Source organism: Astatotilapia calliptera, chromosome 8, assembly GCF_964374335.1.
Source record: "Astatotilapia calliptera chromosome 8, fAstCal68.1, whole genome shotgun sequence".
NCBI lineage: Eukaryota > Metazoa > Chordata > Actinopteri > Cichliformes > Cichlidae > Astatotilapia > Astatotilapia calliptera.
Window position 1 is genome coordinate 8,284,735 of NC_137429.1, and position 25,718 is coordinate 8,310,452.

General features: G+C 40.3%; 1 protein-coding gene across 2 annotated transcripts in view; it reads right to left on the reverse strand.

Annotated features, from left to right (window-relative positions):
• Positions 1-7,010: 7,010 nt before the first annotated feature.
• Positions 7,011-25,718, reverse strand: part of LOC113028189 (glutamate receptor ionotropic, NMDA 2C-like) — a 60,914-nt gene continuing 42,206 nt past the window's right edge. For both annotated transcript variants that reach the window (XM_026178255.2, XM_026178254.2), the window contains 7 exons: positions 23,884-24,037; positions 23,366-23,491; positions 21,860-22,089; positions 17,104-17,264; positions 14,239-14,426; positions 12,325-12,557; positions 7,011-9,872 (listed from right to left, as the gene is read on the reverse strand). In XM_026178255.2, the coding sequence (XP_026034040.1) occupies positions 8,313-9,872; positions 12,325-12,557; positions 14,239-14,426; positions 17,104-17,264; positions 21,860-22,089; positions 23,366-23,491; positions 23,884-24,037 (2,652 nt within the window). In that variant the 3' untranslated portion in view covers positions 7,011-8,312. The remainder of the gene's footprint in view (positions 9,873-12,324; positions 12,558-14,238; positions 14,427-17,103; positions 17,265-21,859; positions 22,090-23,365; positions 23,492-23,883; positions 24,038-25,718) is intronic.

The following is a 25,718-nucleotide window of genomic DNA, read 5'->3' on the forward strand; positions in this document are numbered from 1 at the left end:
AAGAAAGTGTGGGTGTGTTTTTAATATTGTAGCTTGAATTAAGGTTGTAACCTAAGAGATGTAGCCACTATGGAGTGAGCTTACATTTTAAAGCCTTGGTTAGCATTTTGGCTCCATAGTCTGATGTGTTCCCTTGTCTTTTTCATCATGCTTGTTGCTGTGGGTTTCATGTTTTCCTTATCATCCTGTTTTAATATTGATTATTATTAGCACCTACAGCTACAGCAGTGTCTGCATATACTCCGCCTGTCCCTCAGAGCAGCCATGTCTCTAACAATGCAAAACTTTAAGCTTTAAAACAGATTAAACTTGGAAATTACATTGAAGAAATCACTGCCCTCTGTAGTTGTGATGGAGGGGAAGTTTAGCTGCAGTAATGCTGGGCTGCTCCAGATCTAGCTATTCTAACATGGTTAGACTCACTATACAAGAGTCTGTCGTAGTCTGAAGAAAAAAGGACAAGCAGCCTACTTTGATTAAAAATGATTAAAGAGCAGAGAAAAAATGCATTTCAGTAGTTTGTTTAAACACTAGATAATTGATCTGTTAATTAGGTTGACACTGGTCTAATTCAGTTACATATCTCTGTGTTTAAAATTCCCTGACCAAAATTGATCTCAACTTAACAAACAGTAGAGTTACTTTTACACCAAAGCATTTATTGTCTATGATTGTACCAGCTGTTACAGAAAGTAGAAGCAAATATAAATTTTTAAAGCCAAAACGAAAATTGCACATCCAAACGTGCTCTGGCCTCCATCTGTATTGTTTTGCTTATTTGATTTCCTTCTCCCTCAAAACAGATTTGAATCACAGCCTCGGCCTTCCTGAATGGCCGAGCTCATTCCCCTCCCAAAGATGGGAGTGATTGTGGGGCATGAGCCTGAAGATTGCTGAAGTAATTAACGTTCCTGCCGGCTGGCAGATCCAATCGTCTCGTCTCGGATACAGCGGGAGCTGCTGCATGCCCGCACGTTCACGCACACAAGCACGCACAGACATGCACGTGGAGTCTCAAATTCAAAGTTTAATTGCATACTGTAGCACAATAAAATATGTCCTCATATGCACAGACAGCTGTCACACTCAGAATGCTGTACTGCTTTGATGATTTAGTTAATATGAAAGCGAAAGTCAAAACAACCAGAGCGTCTGTCATCTACAGCATGTTCTTGCATGTACGTATGCCAGTGAAATAGCAATGATGTTGTTTTTCAGTGCTTGTGTATCTCTCTTTAATTTTAATAAGGCCATCATTACAAAATTGTACTCCTTCACGCAGCTGTAATTTCACCCAAGATTTGAAGATGCTTGGGATCTTTTCACTGGAAGGTTTTCCACATTTCCTGGTTTTCCATATTGTCGTCCTGCAATTCAAATGATAATCCTTCCTCTGTCAGACACAGAGAAATAAATCTCTCCTTACCTCTCTTTGCTCTCCTGCACACTTCCCACCTGTTCTCATATCAGCTGTCCTAATATTTTTCTCTTATCCTTCTCCTCTTCTCTCCTCATTCCCTCCACCTCCCCTACCTTATTCTCTCCATCTCCTCGCCGAGCCACCTCATCTCGTGCCCTCCTCCTCGCTTTCTGTCTCTCCTCCTGTGACAATTCTCAGCCATCTCCTTTGCCATCTCTAGTTTCCCTCGACAATCTTTTTTCCTCCCCTCAACTCTTGCTCCAAATATTTTTCTTCTCTTCATTTCTACCCACACATTTTGTCCTCTCATCTCATCCCCTCTTCCTCTTTCCTTTTCCTTCTTCTCACCTATCAGGGAGGGCAAGCCAGCCTTTTGTCTCAAGGTGACTCAGAGCATCTGGAGCTGTTGCCGCGATATGTGAAGCAATTTATTCGCAAGCGGGAGGTGTGAGGAGACCGGACTCCGGCTCTCTGGTGACTCCAGACGTTGTGGCCGTCGACCCTGTCAAGGTTGCTGCTTGTTTATATCCGTATATTTTTTAAAAAAGAAAAGCATATGCATAATTAAAAATTAACTGGGCTGCCAGATTCAGTTTGTGCTTCTTGGCATTAATTTTATTTAAAAAGAGGTCATAAACAAGCAGATTTACACACTGGATGAACGAGTCGAACATCCCAGTGTGAAGTGAGGTGTGTCAGTGCAAATGACAAGATGAATGGATGAATAATGTTTTACCTTCAAGGGTGGTCTTTATAGACTACTGTGTCCTGACATGAAAATTAAATCAGCAAGCTGTTAAAGGTGCCTAATTGTTATTCATTTCTTCATGTGCTTCCCTCCCCTTTCATCCGTGTCTGGGATTGAGATGCCATATGTTTATGTGTGTCAGTATGTATTTATAGATGGAAAAAAATGATTTGAATGTGTAAATGTTGTGCAAGTACTTCATATTAAAAACATGTCAATGTGTTGGTCTCTGTGTGTGACGTCGGCAGCCTGTCCCAGGTGCTCCATTGATGTTTTCATATGCATGAGTCACATCTTTCATCATTTGGCAGGACAGGTCCTTCATCAGTACTGATGGAGCCTCTACACACATGTAATCAAGACACAGGCACACAGACACACACACACTGGAATACATCCAGGTTTCCAGGCATTTAGTCACCTCAAGGAATGCAAATGACTGTGCTTATTTTTTTTTTAATTCAAAGCACTCAAGTAAAACACTGAAATGATTTTCTGTACAGTGTCTCTCACAGTTATTGTGTGGCTATTACCATTATCTGCTAGCTGTGCCAGCCTTTTCATGCTGTGCAACAACAACAAAACAGAAGAGTCTGCAGCCGTTTTTGCTGTCCTTAGGCGCAGTGGTTCATCGAGCAAGTGTCGCAGCCTGCACAGTTTGTGTATACAAAGACATATGACTTGTTAAAAAGAAGAGACTTGTTGGAATTAAAAATAATCAAATGACTGATCATCAACAAGTGTGACCATCTCTATGAAAGCTGTGGTTTTCACAGTGTTAACGCAATGACACAATCTTCGCGGCAGTGAAGGCCCCAGCATATACACCCTAAGATCAGACCATGCGATACTGGGCTACATCTGAGACTCTGCAGGCTTCAGTTAGTATGTTAAATGTTAAAATGAATAACAGTGCAGTTATAAAAAGACTAAAACCATATAGGTTTGTTTTCTTTTGTGAAGGATTTCCAGGAAAAATCTTAATCTGTTTAAAACATCCGCTTTATCCGAGACCGGGTCGCGGGGGCAGCAGCCTAAGCAAAGAAGATGGATGAAGATGTTTAAAACATTTTTTGACCATAATGTGCATAGTTCAGCCGAAGTCCAGATCTCAGTCTGATTGAAATGCTATGCAGGACCTTTAGAAAAATGTCTATAAACAAATGTCTGAAAACCTCAATGAACTGTAAGAAGAGTGCGCTTATTGGTTATTGTTGCTAAAGGTGGTTCTGCAAATTACCTAATCATGGGATTACTTAGTTTTACTTCGACTGCAAAGAGTCCAGTGAAGATACACCAAAATCTTCATTTTGTCTTTTTAACCACTCAGAGGAGGCTTGCTTTTATGTTTCTGGCCATTGTCTTACTGAATAACACAAGTAAGGCTACGCTTCAAAGCATTTCCTTCAGGATTTTCTAGTAGACAGCAGAAATCATGATTCCATCAATTATAACAAGTCGTCCAGGTCCTGAAACAGCAAAGCAGCCCTAGACCACCACACCACCTCCACCACGTTTAACTGTTAGTATGATGTTCTTTTAATAAAATGCTGTGTTAATCTTATTTGGGCAAGTGTGGCATTCAGATCTTCAAATGTTGTTCCGGGTTCTTCTGTGACCTCTTGGATGTGGTGGGCTCTTGGAGCAATTTTGGTGGTCCAGTCAATTTTACGAAGGTTCACCCGTGTTTCTCGCTGTGACTTTTGATTTTTTTTTTTTTAGATCCATACATGCTCCAAAGGGTGGCTGGCCTCTCCCTTAGAGATAGGGTGAGAAGTTCAGCCATCCGGGAGGGGCTCAGAGTAGAGCAGCTGCTGCTCCACATCGAAAGGAGCCAGCTGAGGTGGTTCGGGCGTCTGACAAGGATGCCTCCTGGGCGCCTCCTGGGTGAGGTGTTCCAGGCATGTCCCACCGGGAGGAGGCTCCGGGGCAGACCCAGGACACGCTGGAGAGATTATATCTCTCGGCTGGCCTGGGAACGCCTTGGTGTTCCCCCGGATAAGCTAGAGGAGGTGGCTGGGGAGAGGGAGGTCTGGGCCTCTTTGCTTAGGCTGCTGCCCCCGCGACCCAGCCTCGGATAAAGCGGATGAAGATGGATGGATGGATGGATGGATGGATGGATGGATGGATGGATGGATGGATGGATGGATGGATGGACATGCATAACAATCCATAGATCCATAGAGATCAGGACAATTTAAAATTCAGACTCAATGAAAAGCAAAGTTTTGACAAAGAGTTTTTATGAGTCATCTTAAGGTTAGTTATTAGTTATATTCATGCAATAGTTAAAACTTTTCACTAACAACTAAAAAATGTGAACTGTAATTTAACATATGGTAAATATAAAAACAATATGCAAGAGCTAAAGAATGGCAAAAAAAAAAAAAAATGGTGCTGATGTGTTACAGTTACATAAATGTGGAGAGATCTGGTCACAGAGCCCCAGATGGCCTGATAGCATGTAGAGGGTGTTTACTGATGGCTGGGATGAATTACTTTCCCCACAGCAGAATGGAGAAGCTCTTCCAGATGTTAATGTGTAACAAAGAAGTGAAACGTGCAGTTCTTAAAACCTCCATCTGAAGAAGGTTATTTTAGATTATGCTATATTTAGATTATGTTTTTTATTAGCACAAGTACATCATTCTCCACTGTATACATTGCTGCTTCATAGATTACAAGTTCAAATTCAGAAGCATCCATTTTTTCCTTCTCACCAACAAAGGAAAATGACATAGATGCTTTATGATATAGAGATGGGCATCTCTTCTAACTATACTTTCCTTTTGCACAACAATGCTATCAGATAGTTGTACCCAAAAAGATAAAATCCACCTTCACCAGTTCAAATCCAGGCTTTTTATCTTGGGCCAAAAAGCATGTCTTAATTACATAATTACCAAAGCCCGCTGAGCCTCTTTCTGATCTTCTAGGATGAAAAGCAGTCCAATTACCTCAAATGCTAAAAATATGGGATCAGCAGCAGAGAAGAGGATTAAATCAATATTATGGTCCAATCTAAGGCAATGCTCCAATAACAAAGAAGAAAGTAATGGAAAAATCATAGTGCTCAATGTTTTTGCTCCCGAACATTACTCATCTGGCTTCCTCAATGGAGTCTTATCTCGTTATGACAACAGCATGGAGTAAAAGGTCACCTTGGACTGAGGTATGTTATCTTTGGTTGAATTTGCTTCAGGCAGGGGTTACTGGAGAGTTAACAGCGTGCCATGATCGCCACTCTGTCAGGTTTGGTAAACGCTGACAGAAATTATGTCAAAAGTTGAAAAGTTGACAGCAGATTAGAAGTGACAGAAGAACATCACTGCCAGTTGATGGTATCTTTTTTTCTGCCTTGTGTCACCAGCTGACATGTGACCCAAACACCAAAAGGATATTCCTCCCGGATGCTGCAACAGATGATTGACCTCCATATGACAAGATCAGCAAAGGAGGCTTTGATCTGTGACCAGATCCTCATCTTCGTCCGCTAGTCTGTCTTTCCTGTCCTTTCTAACTTGTATATTTTCTAAGTTCTTAGTTATCAGATATCACTGTTGTGCCATTGTTTGATATTTAAGTATGTTTAACTATATTTTCTACACATATGTGTTGATTTTTGATATGTGATCAGAGGTTTGGCAAATAGAGAAGTTAGTTCAAAAGTCGTGTATGTATTAACAGATGTGTATTTACAGAGAAGTCTGAATTAAGACACTGAACAGCAGGCACTTAGCTGTGCCTCATAACCTACCACAAAATCTCTGTAACATACACACAATGACATGTTTGTATATTTTCAACATGCAACAATTCTTTACAAAAACAGTACTCACCCCTCAGAACTTGATCTTTTGTCACAGCAAAGTCACTGATAACTCAGATCCGAGGTCCTGGTGACATAGTTACTCTGCTCTCTTATCTCCTTCCTCCTTTGATCACTATTACAGCGGTCACCAACCCCTGGGCCATGGACCGGTCCGTGAGTCGTTTGGTACCAGGCCGCGAGAGTTGAGGCTCAGGTGTGAAATTTATGGTTTTCAGGGTTTTTATCATTTTTTGGCGTTATTTCTTTTTTTATTGTTTTTATCGTTAACTCTGTTTCCCTGGATCTTTTCCCGGGTGTTATGAATAAATCTTCTTTTTTTTGTACTGGTACTGGTTTTATGTTGTTGCATTTATCTGCAACACCTTAAAGGCTGGTCTGTGAAAATATTGTCGGACATAAACTGGTCCGTGGTGCAAAAAAAGGTTGGAGACCGTTGCACTATTATATTACTTTACCTGCTAAACGTAATTTATAATGCCACTGTGCTGACGACATTTACTATAAACAAATTATTGCATCGTTGACGTCAACCGGTTCACGAGCGTTTTCTACAAATGACAGGAAGCTAAATCAAGAAGTACAAGTGATACATTTCCCAGCATTCCCGTCCACCATCAAAACTTTCCTGAGGCAATGCTTGTTTTAAATAATTGAGTGCAAAACGCTTGAATAAATATTTGATGCATAAAAAAAGGCTTTGGTTCACAGTCTGTCCACCTTAACATAATAGTGAACAATGTATTCTGTGTAACCTGAAGGATCCGTATGATATTCCTTTTGATTTGACCCCAGGGCTGAATAAGATTTGCGATACAGATGTGTAGCTAACCAAAATCTCTAAGGAATGTTTCCACCACCTTGTACTATGAAACTTTCTATGCTGTGATGAACTAAGGTCATGGAATCAAGTATCAGGCTACCCAGAGTACTGTAATATGGCTTTGTATTCTACTAGAATACAAATGTTCCTCAACAAAATAGGAGCAACAAAGAAGAAGTACACATGCATATTCTTTCAAAAAGGCTCTTTAATTGGTCTAAGTGATTAATTACAGGGTGAGGGAGCCAGGTAATATAGATACTAGAATAGCTTTCAATTACCTCATTTAAATTTGATCATTAAACAGTTAGAGGAGATGGGAAATAGGGACAATGAGGGAATATAAAAGAGTGGAAAAGAGGGAGTGATGAAAATCGTAATATAGGCAAACTGTAGAGTTAATACAGTAATAACAAATGTTTCAATAAATCAGCGACAGCTTTACAAAAAGAAAAACTCAGAATGTGCCAGAGGTGTATTTAGAAAAAGAGTGACTATAAATTCCTATCATATGTAGAATACATGAATATGACACTAACAGCCTCAATTAACACATTTCTCTATATTGATATAGTATTTAGGATATAGAATTGATTTAATGTCAGGCCCTGTGCGATGTTGTGCTGTACTGTAGCCTCACAGTGAGACACAGCGAGGAACGAGAGTCCATAGTTTAAGACACCTAGTGCTGGTCAATCCTGTCCTGTCGCTTTCACCAGTTTGCAGATTGTGTTCACATGGACTGCTTTCACATAGTCAATCCCTTGTCTGCCTCATCACTACATGAAGACGTGAAGATTTTAGCTCCAAAACATTATGAATATTTAATTAAGTTACCTGAAAATAACAGATGTCTCAAAATGATTATTACTTCAGTTTAGAAAACTGCTGCTGCTTTGTGTTTCTGGAATACAAGCATTTTAATACTGAATGTTTCATGTTGGAATAAAACTCTCCACGTCTGCTTTGCATCTCTCTTAAAATATCTTGCTACAATGGCTGCTTGTTTTTGGTGGTTGTGTTTAAAGATAGTCCATCTATTCGACACCCAAGACTAAATCCCAACCATCCACAATAAAATATACACAACACACACAGCATGAAAACTCTGGTTATAGTTTAACCATGCGCCAACACCATAGACTGCTGTAAATTTTGGTGCACATTGAAGCACAGAAAACACATAAGCGTTGTTCATAAGAAAGCAGCAAGTGGGTTTAACCTGCCAACGTCAGATTTCGGTAGCTTTCTTGAGGATATATTGGTAACAGTGCAGTCTTCTTTCTGTACTGATTATCGCGTCAGTTCAACATATCCGTAAAATCTGGCGAGCCAAAACTTTGTTCTTTACCACATAAAGTTACTTCAAGTCACACACTTTACCCTTTTACGTTAATCTAACCAATAAACTCTCTCCACAGTGGTAATGTTTTAATGTCCTGTCAACTGTATAACCACAATTTTCACCTTTTGAGGTCCTAGAGGTGTCCAATCAAACTTCAGATTCCAAGCTGGACACCCGTCGCCAGGGCCTAAGTACACAGGGGCTCCCCACAGGCTGCCCCCCTGCTCCCTGACCTACCTGAGCCTCTGATCCAGTCTGGGACCCCTGATAGACCCCGTAGGCTCCATACACACTGTCCTGGTACAACAGAGCCCGCTGCCCCCCACACCCCCCACCACCACAAGCCAACAGCTGGCAAACTGGGCTGGATCCTGGGTGATTGCTAGCAGTCTGGCTGTGGTGCTGCAAGTCCAGAGGACCATGGTAGAGGGGGAGTCCAGGGTATGAGTTCAGGTAATGTGCATACTGTCTGCTGAGCAAGCTGGTGGCTCTCCGTACCACGCCCCGCCCTATCCCAGTCCCATGTTGCACTGCTTCTCCATATGTTGGTAGGTGGGTTGAGTGCGAGTAGCGCAGCCGCTGGCCCTTACGCCCATTGGGCTTCCTTTGGTCCTCCCTTATATGGAGGTAGGCCTGGTTCCTCGGGAGGCACAGGTTGTTTCGAAGATGTGCAGGATTGTATGCCTTAGCAGGTGTAGTTTGAGTAAGAATACATGGGAAGAGGTCTGGAAGGGTTGAAGGTGATTGACTGGACAGGGAAGACTGGGATTCATCAAGCTGGTGGATCTGCTCGCTACCCCATGTTGCTTTGAGAAAAGAGGGGCGTCTGTGCCTGCGTCTGCCTCTCAGCACAAGGTCCTCCGGTGGCCAAGAGCCGTAGTTCTCTACACGCGGAGGCATCGTCTCCCCTGTGTAAATATTGTCAACGCTCGGGGACGACATGTGGTTGTCTTGGAGGTGGTTGACTTTAAGCTCACTCAGACACACAGGACTTTTGTCACTCTTTTCCTGCTCCCCGTGTATTCTCCTCTCCACATCCCCATCGTCAAACTGAAAACTCTTGGACCTCCTTTTCCGTCGGGAAAACCCCAGTTGAACATGCTGGTTTTGGGGTGAGGAGGCTGGGTGAGAGGTGTAGATGTCAGGTAGCTGGAGATCGGTGCAGGGAATGAAGGACGAGTGTGAGTGGGTGTCTACATAGAGTCTCCCGGTGGTTTGGTAGTGGTGTGGATGTTGATGAGGGAGTGGCTCTCCAACGGCCAAGTGGGGACTGCTGAGGCTGGAAACAGGAAGTGGTCTGTCATACAGACATGAAGTAGAGCGTGTTGGTAGTGTGTAGCGCAGTGGTGTGGGCCTGCTCATACCCCTCTGCTGTTTCAGAGAGGTTACAGCAGTCAGAGGTGGGGTTAGAGACTGCTGAGGAAGAGAGCAATGATTCTCTGTAATATAAGCAAACCCTGCTGGTACAGCTTCTGTGGCAACTTGTGGAACACGAACAGGCAAGCTGCCACCATGTCGAGTCAGCTGTTCAATGGTCTTGGTGGCGTTGTCCAGGGAGCTCTCTACATTAGCGGTGGAGACCAAATCCTTTGCAGTTCGAAGCATCTTAAGCATATTTGCTTGCGCGTAATTGGAGGTCAAATCAGGTTTGGCCAAACCAGACGAACGCCCAGTATCCTCCACTCCATTGAAGCAACTGTAAATACCCTGAAAGATAAACGAGAGGGACAAAAAAAACAAATAAAGAATGAAGACAAGACGTGAGAAAAATTCTTTGCCCCCAAAGATCTTTTTAAGGACTACTTTGGCATTACCTTGAAATACTGTTTAGTTTCTTTTATATGTTTGTATTTCATCTGATCTAATGAGAAAGGCTGAGCTGCATTACAATACAATGTTGTGTGTTATAATAGACCACTGCTGGTTATAACTACAGTGAGAGTTGGTGAATCCTTATTTATAGCTGCTGTCTGTGTTTCTAATATTAGGAAGAAACAGTGAACATAGTGGTGGTTCAGGCAGGGTTCAAGAGGTCAATCTCTGCAACAGTCTTGGCCACACTACTGAAGCTGCTTTAGGCTACTCTCAGCTGTGGTGTGTCTGCAAGCAACTTTGCAACCCACCTCCATCTCAGCTTCTCCTCTTAATGATGTCAGTGATTCTGGCTGTAGCTGTGCATTGGATGTTAACCTGACATATGTTGGTTGCACATATCTGAGGGAAGCACAACAGGTTCAAATAATACTAGTCCTATTCTAGCTGGATATGTCTTTCACAGATTGAACCAACGGCACATATCCAGCCACAGCTTCATCTGTCACAGCAGGAAGAGAAGCTACCGTTCTGCTTACATCCAGATGTCTACTGTCTGTACTGCAATACTTCTCTCAATTACCACAGACAAGAATGACTCAAAAGACAAGAAAACAGAATTTAGGAATAAATCAAGAAATCACTGGTTAGCCACAAACTGTTTAACTTTGAATCGCCCTAGTGGGAACAATTTGACAGATGAGATTTCCCCCATCTTAAAGTGATGACCCACCTCTTATATACTAAACATCCCATTGGCATAAAAATAGATTTCATTAATATCTTATCTTGTCACCAAGGCAAGTGTTAGTCACCAGTAAATTATGCATTCTCCCCGAACCCAAGGAAAAACTGTTTAAGCTGAGAGGATTGGACCAATAGTGGCACATGGGGACACATGCCTAAAGTCCCTTACAGAACAAACTGTCTCTAACTCTAACAAACAAAGAGCCAAATCCCATGACTGTTCTCTGCTTACAGTTAGCTGAGACATCCTGAAAGAGCCAAATTTAATTTGGTCCTTGGGGCCGCCCCATATGGATTAATGATCAGATAGTCATTTAGCCGTTAATCTGATAAAACCCAGATCCAGGCACAATGTAGAGGAGGCTGGAGTCATAGACTCCATTTTCCTGGCTGTAACTGAGGCCAGAGCATTTTGCCTCAATAACCACATTCCAAAACAACTGCATCAACAAACTGGGTAGTGATTTAGGCTAATTGAACATTAGGCAATCAAAGTTAAATGCTGAGTAAACATCAGAATTAGAGCTGCTTTTCATCCTTTTTTGTCTCTCCCCTCCCCTCTCATTCTTAATAAGAATACTGTACCATTTTAGCTAACATTATAACAAGGCCTTTCAATAACGCAATGTAATTGCATGCAAATACACAGCCATTTGCATTAATTTATCATCACATAAAAGCCACTTCGTGTAAAACAACATGTTAAATGAAGAAAAAACCAACCAACCACTTAGAGCCAAAATAATATACCAGCCAGTCTTTCAATCTCTCCAGCAAGCTGTTATACAACTAATCAAATTACAGGGGCCAATCAGTCACTTAACTAAATGATCAATGCAAAAATCAGCGAGGCAATTTCTCAATCCCCCTTCTGTAAATCATGCAATCAGTTATCAAACCAACCGAGGATGCATAAACAACCCAGCTCTCTCACAAAAACAACTTAATCAACTGACAAGAGGCAACCTGATAGCTGAGAGGTTAGAGCACATAACAGCCATCCATCCATTTTCTTCATCGCTTATCCAGCCAGGGTCAGAGTGAGGCTGGAGCCAATCCCAGCTGACACTGGCTAAGAGGTGGGATATACTCCGGATAGGTCACCTGTCCATCTCAGGGCTAACACAGAGATAGACAGGTGTTCGAGCTAACATCAACACATACGGCCAATTAACCTGAGGCAGGAAGCCTAAGCACCCAGAAAAAAGCCAGGTGGGCACAGGGAAATCATTCAAAGTCCACAAATAAAGGCCCCAGCCAACCAGCAGGTCAGAACCCAGCGTTAACCTCTGTACCAAAGAGCCATATCAACTGTTAAAAAAGAAGATTTAATCCAATATATGTAATATATTCATTATATATATTAAAATCAATATGTATGTCTAAATCTTTTTTGCATTTTCTGTGTCCTCACTGGACCACAGTGCAACCCTGGAACATACCAGATGTGCACAAATGCCATCAGCAGTGATCCCATCCCAATTCCCGCTTGATTTTTGCTGCCTGCTTTCTTTCTATCCTGCCTGTTTTTGTTGCTCCTATTTCCACGAAGGCAATAAATAAAACAACAAAAATCAGTGAACAAACTTGCAAATCTCACCCTGCTGATGGCCAACAGGAAGTCGAGTTTGTGAGACTTGTGAAGGGAGTGTCTTAGTTTCCAGTAAAGCAGGTGTTCCCAGGCAAAGACCAGCAAGCTGAGGCCCATAGCCACCAGTAGCATGTAGAATACACCTGCCATGTTGTCGATGTCCAACTTGCTGCTCATTACTTCGTTCTTCTCATTCTGGCAGATGCCTGACAACCAAACTGTCTCTAAGCGCTCGGTGTCTCCTAAAAGGGATGAAGGTTTATGGGAGTTAGTCAGAGACATGGCAGCTTTATAGTAACCTGAAGATAACCATTTCCATAATGAACATGTCATATGTTTTAGAGGTTTTTTACACTGTAGTTGGACAGAGCTAACTTCAGGCAACTCTGAGTTCCATAGTGTGAATGCTTGTTGTAAACAAAGCAAACAATTATTCTGGATAGATGAAGTTTTTAAGGTGATTTAAGTTTTTGGAGTAGAGCAAAGTTTTTGTTTTGTTTTGTTTTGCTTTAGAAAACAAAATATTCAAATGTCATAGGTTTCAATTTCTCATAATAAACCTATGATAATTATTATTCAGTTTGCATGACTCATTCTGTATTGCGGCCTAGGAATCGTAACAATTGGGGGCTCGTCCAATATTCCCACCTTTAATTTTGGGAAAATGTGAGTAAATATAGTCTAGTTGTTGGTTTAGTGGACTGTATGATTTGCACTTGTCTTTCCACTTTCCCTGGCCACATTAATGGCCCAGTCACAGGGCAAAGGGTTATTAAATGTTGATGATTTCCTTCTATTAAATTAACCCTACATATTGGGGAGAAATGTGCTCAGATTGGAGTGTGTTTAATTTGGTTTATTGTTCTTTTTGCACACACATCATATGCCACACACTTGCCAGCTCATCCATGCACTGCTTCACACCACTGATATGAATTTACACTCATCATGATTATTATTAAGTTTAATTAACCTGTGGTAATCCTTATTCATTTGGTGGTGCAACTTCATTCTTTGTTGCCTATGAGCTGACCATATATAGTGGAGATCTGTGTGGCTGGAACACAGGTATGTCTAACTGAAGTGAATATTTCCATCTGTGGAGATACTGTATAGCTTTAATGTGAATATGTGAATTATAAAGGGAGATATTAAGTGCATATTATACTGTATATTTAGGTAATTATTAATGTTTTTTAAAATTCAACAAAGTTTTGGACCAAAACTCAAAGATATGTATGCATAAGGTGTACACAAAAGCTTTATACATATGCATATTTTGTCTTCTTTGTTTTTCTGGTCATGTTAATGCATTCCCCTGTTCCAATACAGCACCCTTTATATCAGAGAACGTAAGGTCCCTGAACATATCTCCATTAAATATCATTACCACAAAAGCCACCCCTCTAGGCCTCTGAACAGGTGGCCACCTCTTGAGCTGAGCTCTCCCCAGCGGCCCATTTTATCACCCAGTTACCGTATGTTGACCATAAACACACTGTTAGTTACATCATCACGGAAAACTCGGAGTGAGTGTGAGTGTGTGCGTATGCGGGGAGGGTGCTCTTAAGCTCTCAGAGGAGGGAGGATATTAACTCCACACTGGCGGCAGCCACCATGGTGAATGTGTTTGTGTGTATGTGTAGGTAGGACGTGTATATATATGTGTGTGTGAGTGTGTCACAGAGATAATCATATCCCTAACATTTCCTGCTGTTCTGCAGGATATTAACTCTTCCCTGTAAACCCACTTCCCTGCTGATACAGCACACACTGAACTGGACTGACTCCAGATACATGGTGCACATACAGTGTGCCACAGAGACAGAAATAAACACAGACGTTTACAGTTGAGGAAAATCTAAAAGTGTGTGCAGGTACGAGATGTACTTTTGAAAATGAAAGATTTGGATCTGTGCCTACCATCTCCAAGGAACTGCAACAGTGCTAGATCAATAGGTCGTTTCCAGCGTGAGTCTTTCTCCAGAGCGATGCCATACCCCGTGGTGGCAAACACTTTCCCACTGCCGATGGTCACCAGTTTGCAGCCCTCATCCTTCCCGGCCATGTAGTTTAAAACAGCAGCATCATAAATGAAGGCGTCCAGCTTCCTGCATGCAAATGGAGTATCTTAAGTGTAGTGGCTGTTTGATGTTTTTATATATACATATATATATTACTTAAAATGTTCTCTGTATGATTTTATTTCCACCCTGATGAAGCTTCAAATCCAAATGCATCAGTCAGTCAATAAAGTTATTCTATATATTACAAGTTCTGCTGGATTTTTCAGACTGTAAGCTGTCCTCATGAACCACAGACGTAGGTGAAGTTGTTCCAGAATCCCCTGCACCGTGTGTTTCACTGCCTAACTTTACCCTCCTTCTGATTTCTCTTTTCCGTTTTGCATATTTGTCATATTTGCATGTGTTAGATCATGAACACATTTTAATATTAGACAAAGATTACAGAGTAAACACAAAATGTATTTTTTTTAAATAATGACTTCTTTTATCAAGCAAGTAAAGTTATCCAAACCTACCTGGTCCTGTGTGGAAAAGCAGTTACATCCTAAACGTAAGTAACTAACAACCTGGCTGTGACAAGAATTGCAATCAAGTGTTTGTGAAAACTGGCAACTGATGGCAGCAGATGGCCGCCCCACCCTGAGCCTGGTTCTGCTGGAGTTTATATCCTGGTAAAAGGAGTTTTTCCTTCCCACTATCGCCAAGTGCTTTCTCCTCGGTGGTCTTTGGCTGTATTATTGCAGGATCTTTATCTTATAAATAAAGCGCCTTGAGACAACAGATTAATTTTGTGCTATTTGAATTGAATTGAATAGATGAAGGCATCTTGAAGCAGCAAAGCAGCCCCAGACCATCGCACTACCACAGCCATGTCTGACTGCTGGTACCATGTCAGGACTCAGAGCTTCCAAAATGTTTGTCTTGTCAGGCCACTAAATATTTTCCCCAAACTCTTAGGGATGATCAAGATTTGGCAAATGTGAGAAGAGCTTTGAGTTCTTTTTGGTCAACAGTGGTTTTCGCCTTGGAACTCTCCCATGAATATCATTTTTTCCCAGTCTCTGAAGGCCCAGTGAGGCCTGCAGTTCCTTAGATGTTGTTCTGGGCTCTTGGAATAACTTTGCTAAACCAGCCACTGCTCCAAGTTTTGTCTATTTGTGGGTAATCACTCTCATCGCAGTTTAGTGGAGTATCAAAGCCTTAGAAACTGCTTTGTAAAGCTTCCCAGAGTAATAGACATCAGCGTGACTTCAGTGTCTTTAGAGGGTGGCATAATTATATGATGCTTTTTCGACAGGTGTAACCGTAATCATGCCTAAGAATGGTTTGTGACATTTAACTCAAATTAAAACAAAAAAAAGGTTAATCGCAGTTAATTCATGTTCCAACAAGAGTTGGGTGTATTTTTTCACAAAGCACCAGCATCAGCTTCGATAGAATTTCTCCCTTAGTGAATTTTTTTTGTACTTACTGAGTTGTGTACTCTGTGTGTAGTTTGGGGTATTTTAGCCTATCAAATAGGAATGTGGTATTTTACTTACTACAGCCCACATTCTGCCTTCTAGTCCGACATTACTGTCAGTTAATTTAAAAAGCAATCAACTAGTTTGAATCTTGTTTGATAGTAGAAATTCATCAAAAAGAAGCTTTACTCAGCTTTTTTTAAAAGTATAATGCCAAATTTAAATGCACCAGTTGAGAGCCTCTCTCTTACAACACTCTGAAGAGTCTCGAACAGAAACCCAGGCTGTCGGATACAAGGATATCGTTGGACCCCAAAGCTACAGCTAGAGGCTCTGTGAGGCTGAATTAAGATAAAAAACACTTTGGGCAAAGAGGTAACGTCAACGGGTTCACAATGACAGGCAAGTATTCACGGGCTAATATCTGTTCCCTGCAGACAGTGACTGTCTGCAACAAAATTGAGTTGGTTGGATAAAGTTTAAAGTTAGGACATTGCATTAGATTAAAAAGTCAAAGGATCAACACAATAGTTACGATTTATGCTCTTGGGCTCATGGATACCTGCACTAAATTTAATGGAATCTATCTCACTACATTAACCTCCTATCTATCTTGTACTTGATCGTGACACCAAAGTATCTGATACAATTACTTCATCATCTCGCCACCGTGAATGCTTTTGCAGAATTTCAGAGCAGTCCATAAGTCGGTGGTCTTTTACGTCTGGAACTGACTGACAACACACTCCATCAGGTGTATTACTAATTAAAGATAAACAAGAAAGAAAGAAAGAAAGAAAGAAAGAAAGAAAGAAAGAAAGAAAGAAAGAAAGAAAGAAAGAAAGAAAGAAAGAAAGAAAGAAAGAAAGAAAGAAAGAAAGAAAGAAAGAAAGAAAGAAAGAAAGAAAATGTTGGATCAGATGTCTGAAAATCTATTTTTATTTCAGAGGGAAACCAAGAAAATCAGTAAAAAAAAAATATATAGAGCGCACAACTGGTTTATAAAAAATGTCCCAAATCACCTGTATGGTTCTTCAAAAATGATCTGGTCCTTTGTGAAGTTGGCATTCCCGACAGCTCTTTTCTATACAAATTAAGCTCTACTAGAAATTACTTTAAACCTAAAAATACACCCATCAGATTGGCCTATTTTAGAAATAGATACATAGAGCATCAAACCTCAAGTGTACTATACAAATTCTAATAATTATTACTATGTCTTTACTTGGATGAGGACCAATTAAATATAATTTTCTATCAAAATGTGTAATATATTTAAAATGTAATTAAAACTTTACCCATTTTTGAGGCTTTCTAGGGCTTCCTCCACCCCTTTCTGGTTGTATTTCACCATGTACGTATGCATGTCGGGGTAGTTGCTGCGGATGTTTCTCTCTGTGCTTCCATTTGGGACGGTCCCGAAGCGGAAAGGAGGATAATGCTCATGTGGTCTCTGGAACTGCAGGGAGACGGAGGAAGAGAGAAAAGGGAAAGGGGAGAAGACGCATGAGATAAGTGAGACATAGTGAAATAAGAGACTTTCAGTGAGGAGAAAAACATAAAGAGAGAAGGAGTAAGCAGTGACAAGAGACTGACGGTAGTCAGGGAAGAATATGGAAGTGGGAGAGAACAAAAAAAATGCTGATGAGGAGAAGAGCAAAAGGGGAAAATATATTTTAAAATGTAGACAGGGAAAACTGAGGAGAGTAAAGAAAAATGAAGATATGAAAAAGGAGTATGGGCTCAAATTGTGGTCATAAATATTTTGTACTTGTAAATCAGTTTTGTATGTGTAAAAAGAATTTGTGTGTGTAAAAAAGATTTGTATGTGGACTTAGCCAAAAAAAATACGTGTGAAACTCTGCAAGTTGCAAGTACGAATTTTGACCCTATTTTTCTTCCTTTCATCTGATTGGTCAATGTCATGTCAATCACATATTTAACTATCCAATCAGAGAACAGATGGGTTTGGCTATTGGAGGGGTGCTTTATGGAGCTTCAGGTCCTTGAAGGGAATAAATGCCCTAAAGGAGTGTCAGAGAACAAAAAACAAAGGAAAGACCAAAGGATGTGGAAAAGAGGAGGCAAAAGACGAAAGAGCAGAAGAAACAGGTGAAATAAAATGAAGATGAAGGATGTGCAGAGGAAAGAATAAAAAGGAAGGAAAGGGGAAAGAAAAAACAAGAAGAATTCAGGAAAAGGAGAAAAGGAAACATAAAGGGAAATTAGGAAGAATCTTAGGCAAGAAATTGTGAATCAATAAATGGAGAGGAAATTAAAAATAAACTAAAGAGCAGACATAAGTGTGAAGTAACATGGTAGAAAGGAGTCAAAAGGATGAGGGACTACTTAGAATAATTTATTTCAATTTCATGAGCTGGACCACACCCCAAACACTTGAATTTCTACAAATGCCTGCTGGCACCACGTACTCTCTGCTGCCATTTTCCCTGGCTCAACGTCTCTCAAAGGTATGATGGCGATTTGCTAGGCCCAGAAGCCACCACCGATCCTTGGTAAAGCCTTTTCCAAACTACAGCCTCTGCCCAAGCTCCCTGCTTCATCTTCAATTAACGCCTGTCATTCATATTTCAGGTTGAGGTTCTTGCTAATGAAATCCATCTTAAAGTCATTCCATCTTTTTCCAAAACTGATCTTATCGGCGACTAAACGTAACGCTGTATAAATGGAATGGAAGCCACTCACTCACCTCAGTGTTATTAAAATCTGATATCAACATGCATGAGTTCGAATCATTTCACTGCACAGAGATGATCCTAGCGTGGTTCAATCTGTGGCTGATCGAAGTTCGCGTTTGATTAGATGATGCAGAGAGCAGAATGAAGCCGAAATATGTCTGTTAACGCTCAATTAGACTGTAAACAGCAAAGAGCTATTCATCTTGGTTACAGCGTTGACCTTTTGCGCTGAGCACGAATGAATGGGCCAATCAAAATGTGAGCGTACGAGTAGATGTGTCTATGTGTGTTCATATAATCACGCTTTAGCTGCATTGCAATGGCTTTCGATGAGAGGCTTTTTGTTATAATGAGCTATTTGGGGAAAAAAAAGGCCACATCACAGCCAGAAGATTAGAAATTACAGGATAGGTTCACATTGTGCAAGTCTATCTTAATTTGACACCCATACATACAACTGAAGAATTATTGGTTGCTGTAATTGCTGCTCCCGTCCATGCTGGCCATCAAGAGATTCCCTCTAAAAGCAATTTCATTGTAATTGATGGGGCGGCGATGTCCTGAGCTCCTCTTGTGTACAAAATTGCAGAGTGTGTTTAAGTTAATAAAATAATAATATGTAGCATCAACAGCCTTTTAGTGACTAATTGCAGCTTTGGAAAACAGTTTCTGTGGAAGCAAAGGGCAGAATTTCACACAACAATTCCTGAACTTGAAAGCTTACTGCAATTTTATACAGATCAAGGACTACAGAGTTTGTTCCCATTAGTTTGAAATTACTTTAATAGAAAAAAGGGCAGTTATGCATGTCTCATATTGTATGTGGGCATTAAAATACACTTGTTTTAGTACATAATGACTGTACAAAAAGTTCTCTTACTGAGGAAACTCTTTAGGTTAAATTTTAGGAAATAAATTTCTATCATTAGGATTAAGCCAGTAATCTCGTTCAGCAGTGCGTCCTATAACCTTTTTTTTTTTTTTTTAAAAGTACAAATGCCTCATGGTAAACTTAAAACCTCATGATTGCGATTATAATCACATCACAATTATAATCATCCTTTTACCTTATGTATCATCTGTTCTTATTTACAGCATCAGAAGATTCCCATTTCATCTGAGCTGGAGACATTTTTCCAAACCTGAATATGAAACACCTACACTACAGTGATGTGTATAATAAATCCACAGCTCACAAATAATCCCCTCCAAAAAGTATTTCATCCTGTTTGAGAAATTTCAGAACTTCACGGGTGGTAAGGTGGTGCGGTGATTAGCATTGTTGCCTCACAGCATGCAAGTTCTGGGTCCTCCTTAAATATTCTGTGTGTAGTTTGTGCTCCCTGTGCCTGTGGATTTTCTCTGGGGATGCCAGTATCCTCCCAAGGTCCAAATACATGCTTGTTAGGTTAACTGGTGATCTGAAACTGACTGTAGTTGTAGATGTGTGATAGATAAAGCACTGCATGAATGGCTTTAGTGACTTGTTGTGTAAAGCGCTTGAACAGTAAGACCACAAACCTGCTATGTAAGTGTTGCTACACTTTATTATTATTAGCCAGCTGTTTAAGAAAATTGAAAACTTTATTTTTCAATAAAAAAAAATTCTTGTCATCTTTTTCATCACTGTGAAGTCACCACAGTACTGCAAACTAACCTGTTTATCATGCACTAAATAACACACCATTTAAAATTATTACAGCTTAGTTTGTTTTGCAGGATGTTTCACAATATGAAAATACATACTTTATCCAAATGCATCATATACAATTCAAATATGTGATGATAATTATGGCATTACACATAAGCTTTAAATCTGCAATTTAGTGCTAGCTAGATTCTGGAGTACTGCAAAAGACACCTGCGCTTCTTCCGGCCCACTTAAGCTCCAGAGTTAAACCAAAAGTAATGAGTCCATTTTTAAAATGTAAGAAGTAGAAAGTACACATATTTGTTTAAAATTTTAGGGAATAACAGTAAAAAGTTATCTGAAAAATAAATACTCAAATAAAGTGCAGATACCTGAAATTCTATTTAATTTTATTTAATATTTGCACTTTATTACTTCCCACCTGTGGCTATTAGCAGAGATGGACAGTAACTGTAATCTGATTACTTGTTTCAAGTAACAAGTAAGGGATTATGATTGCAAAACAGTAATTAGTAATTAGTAATCAGTAAAGAAATGGCATTACTTTCTTGGAGAAGTAATCAGTAATTAGTAACTAATTACTATTTTCAAGTAACTTGACCAACACTGGCTCTTAGTAACTTAAACCCTATTTAGTCCAATTGGCTCATGATAGAGAATAAATAATAAAGAATGATCATATAGTTATGCATGCTAAACTAAATATTGAGATATATTTGGGTTTAAATAAAGCTCTTCTTTTAGATAGATTCATATTTTGTCCATAGTTAGTGCCACAGAGCAGATTTCTTTCTATTAATTTTCTTTGGAAATTCTAGGAAATTATGATGTTATTTTCAGAACAAGACATATTTCAAAGACTCCTAATTGTGTGTCCTTTAAACCTGCAACATGTAAACCTAGCGAGGGTACGATCTAAACCTAACCAATCTTTTGTTGTGCTGAATTAAAGGAAGGTGCGGCTCTATGCTGTGCAGGCTAATTAATATCAGTTCTGGAGCATAATGCATTTGCATAAAGTTAATATAGTCAGTTAATACAGCCATAGATCACTGAAGTGGCTCTGCTGATCCCTGCCTGGGAGATGTTTATGCTATGTATGAAGACAGGCTTTCTTGTAAAGCTCCTCTGAGGACCTGCTTCCAGGTTGAGTGTATGTGTGTGTGTCTTAGTATGTGCATGCATATTTAAGTAAAGTATGTGGGTGTTCTTTTCTTCTGTTGACCCTTTTTTGTTGCTGTTTAGTTTTTTTTTTTAAATCATTTGACATTTTCCGATCTTGTTTTAACAGTGTGAGCGAGACAAGCGATGGAGACGGCACAGAGAGAATATTGATGGACAGACCAAAACACTGACAGGACAAGTTGAGACTCAGACACCATCTGTATTGACAGAAGGGAGTAATTGATTAGTCATTCATGCCACTGGGCTCCCCAGTGATAGGAAAAGGACAGAGACATTCACATCAGAGTCTTTTTACTTGACTTCATCTTAAAGGCTTTCTGTGAGTCTTTTGTCTCTCCTCCATTCACGGCTTATTAGTCAATGCGGAGTGACAGCGAGCAGATGATGTGGTATAAGCTGGATTTGAACAAAAAGACATGATTTTCTCCATATCTCACAGCTCCACGAAAGCTCTCTGTGTTTGAGAGCAACTGTTCCACCTCATTGTTCCTCCAAGTGAAACTTTGTTCAGTGTCTTACCTTTTTGTCAGAGAGCCCAGACACGGTGTCGATATATTGCTCCTGGATCATGAAAGCAGCCAGGTTGGCGGTGTAAGAAGCCAGGAAGATGACGGCAAAGAAGGCCCACACCAGGACCATGATCTTACTCGTGGTGCCTTTAGGGTTTTCAATCGGGACAGAGTTGTTGAAGACGATGCCCCACAGCAGCCACACTGACTTCCCAATAGTGAATGTTGGACCACCGGGCGCTGATGAAATAGAAACAGGAGATAGTATCATCTAACCATGCAAGTTTTATCTTTTAGAATAAACTAGTAGGACCTTGAGCTCATCTTCCTTTATTGGATTAGTGGAAATAAACAGCGAAGTGGGAAAACTGTGGAACTGTCCCTGGATCAGTTGCTGCAAATAAATGCCACTATCTTCAGTTAACTGTCTGGATTGCACTGTGATAGACATTTCATATTTGTTTGTACTTTGAAAAATGATATTTGCCAATTATGTGATGTAAAAGTAAAGGCTTTGCTTTGGCTTAAATACCCACGTTTCAAGGGTCAGAGAAGAAATTATCTGACGTCAGAGTTTTCTTGACCAGTACCTCTACCCAGATCTCCTCTTACTGCAGACTTTGTCCTTCCATGTTCTTTCCTTCTTTGCTCCTGACAAACTAAACTAACACTCCCTGCAGTTGCTTCCAGGCTTTTTTCAGTTACAAAACCCACTGCGGCTGTCATTTCCTCAGCAGAACAGTCTTGTTTTCACTGGGGATTGGGGCTTTCTTCAGCCAAAATATAATATAAAAAAGAAATCTCTAAGCAAAGCTAAATTATCTGCATGGTAAAATACCACCAGAGTTAAGGGGAAATTAAGTTTTGTTTGTTTTCTTTTTACGTGGATGAATGGATTCTTTAAGTGCAGTATTTGATGACAGTGTTCAGCCCTTTTCTTTATCTGGGTTCTTTCTTCACACAAAATATGTCTACTGTTCACTGTGTAAGTATTCATCAGCCATCTCATGCCCTTCTACAAACTTCAAGATGACAGAACAATTTCACAGCATCAGCCGGTTTCCATCGCTCTCTGCCACCATTGCTCATGTGCAGCAACGGAGGGTGCCACCGCCATCAATCACACTTCGATTAGTGAAGCGACGAATGCTAATTAAAACAGGAAAATGACCTTTCGGACCTGGAGACGAGGCACGCTCTGTCAGCTCTGAATTCTGGGATTGATTAGCCCTCCCAAACCCAACCCAAAATTTTGGGTTGCAGGACATGCTAGCGGGAAGGGGCGGGATTTAGAGGCCTGTAGGCAGGCTTACTTTGAAATGCTTGGTGGATTCAAATTGAATAGCTCTGAGCTATTCTGTGGATAGTTTTAAAAGAAGAAAATACTAATTGACTCCATTTGACACATTACACTCTGAAAACAACAGACTTTGCCTCTGCTTTAACGATGATCTAGTAATTATGAGTCCTGTATTATCCATCATAAATTCTTCCAATAAGAAGATGTAAGACTCACCTTTGGCGCTCACCAGACTGCGATTGTAGCCAGCTGGGCTGAAGTATTCAAACACAAACACCGTCACAGCCACCACAGTCAGGCACATCACAAACATCATGACCCAGACTGCTGGGCTATAAGGCTCTGGAAGAGGGGGAGGAGAAGTGAAGGAACAAACATGGGTTGGCGTGAGTCTCTTTTGTGGTTCTGTTTCAAAACCTCAGCCTGAGATAGGCGGGATCAACGTGTGTGATAACAGGATACCAGGAGGGAGAATGAAGCTGAATTTTGTTGTTTGGTAAAGAGATTTAGGTGTGTGTGTGTCATGCATTAGGGGATTTAGTTGTAGGCTACAGTCATTGGTGGGATAAAAGCTTAATGAAAAGTTTCCTAAAGCGTCTACGGAGACAGAACTCGTTTAAGTAGGCCACCCTGCAAGAAAGTGGTTTGAAAGACGGCAACATCGCACTCCAAAGATAACAAATGATACAACCAGCTTGAACAGAGGAAATTGTAAATGTGAATGTGCTTCTCACCAAGAAAAGCAGACGGAGATACTGTTCCGTTGCTGCGCGCAACCATGACGCTGATGCCCGTCTCGACAAATGGCACAGAGAAGTCGATGATTTCAGAACGCTCCTCGTTGATAGTGAGAGAGCCAATGGCCATGTCAGCCCGCCTGTACAGCACCTGAGAGAAGAGACATAAGCAGAAAGCAAACAAAACCAACACAGAAGCACAACAGTGAGCCAGCTGTAGTGGTCAACAATTTCCCCCTCTTTATCCTACATGTGCTCTGCTTAAAATAGAAATATTTACACATTTTACAAGCAATCCTTTTAAAACAGGGAAGCCACAAGCAGCAAGCAATAAATGAAAAACATTTCTTTCATCATTTCAGAATCCACAAGGAGAAAATGCTGCATCTCAAGAGCTCTCACATCCAAGCCAGTTTTTCTGTAAAGCATTTTTTACACACATACACACACACGCGCGCGCGCAATTATACTGTTCCAAAGCACAACGCCTTCAGGCACAAAAACACAAGCAAAAGTCTCTCCTGAGGAACACCTGTTCAGGTGCTTCACTTTCAGATGCAGCTGTGTTGGACGTGGCTTGGTGTGTGCGGGGAAAATGATGTATTAGCACCGTATGCATATGCATGACATCACACCACTGACCTAAAAAAAAGCCCATCCAAAAAACCAAAACCCTTGACTATTCTTGACTCTCAACTATCATTACTTGAAACTGTATTTGTGCAAAAGTAGGAAATCACTGCCTACAAATGCTCAAGTACTGTTCTCAGGTACTTTTACCCTGACATTTTTCATTTTAGCTGGACTAATGTTAAAATTTCCCATTTAAAATACATAAAATATAATGGCTTCAATATTAAAAAAGTGTACCTGGTGTAAAAACATTTAAAACGTTCCAGTCTTGTTTTAGTTTCATCACAAATTGTATTATCTGACAAGTATCTGATAGGAAATTATTACTCTGATCCCGCTCTACTTGATGGGGCTTACTCTGAAGTACTGTTTAGTGAAAATTTATACTTTGACACTTTTTAGTTCTATTTTTTATGTTAACAGTGAATAAAAATTTTATTTAGTATGAAAAGACTGACTTGTGGTGAAAAACCCACAAAGAATCGTCAACCTCTCTGTACTTTCATTCACTTACACAGAGTATTATAGTGTCTCAGTTCAGTCGTCGGGTTTTATAGCCTGCGGGATTAACCTTTTACTTTATTCTCATTACTCTCATCAGCCTTGTTTCCAGCTTTAGCACGCAGCGCTGGTTTTAAGTGAAAAAGCTTTTATAATAACCACTATACGCTAAGTGCACCAGGGAGCAGCTTTTTAGCAGCTAAAGAAGAGGAGGATGGTAGAAATCAATGTAGATCTACAAGAAGAGTGAGTATTGTAATTAGATGTATTGGGGGGGGCATGGAAACTTATAATTGTCAGTTACAGCTTTCTGCACTTCCTGCAAGTAACCCTAAAATCAGCCTCATACATATTTAAACGGTTAAAATGAATGTTACTTTGTGTGTGCCATGCTTCTAAATACAGGAGTCTCTCTTTTTAAAGTTGGACTATTTCTGAATTCAAGAGAACTGCTTTGGTTGAAAGGAGTAGACAACTAAAGAATAATTGTTGCTGTGTGCTGTATTTGATATTCAGTGCTGTTTTTGGCTGATGTCTAATATGCTACTCATAAATAACTTACATTTATGTTACTAGGGCAGGCTGTAGCCTAAAACCTCCATTTATTGTGGTTAGATCTGTGGCTGAACATCTTCATACACCTTTTTTATAATAATTGTCTGTTCAACGCCAGCAGGCAGCTCAAGAAAGCTGTAATG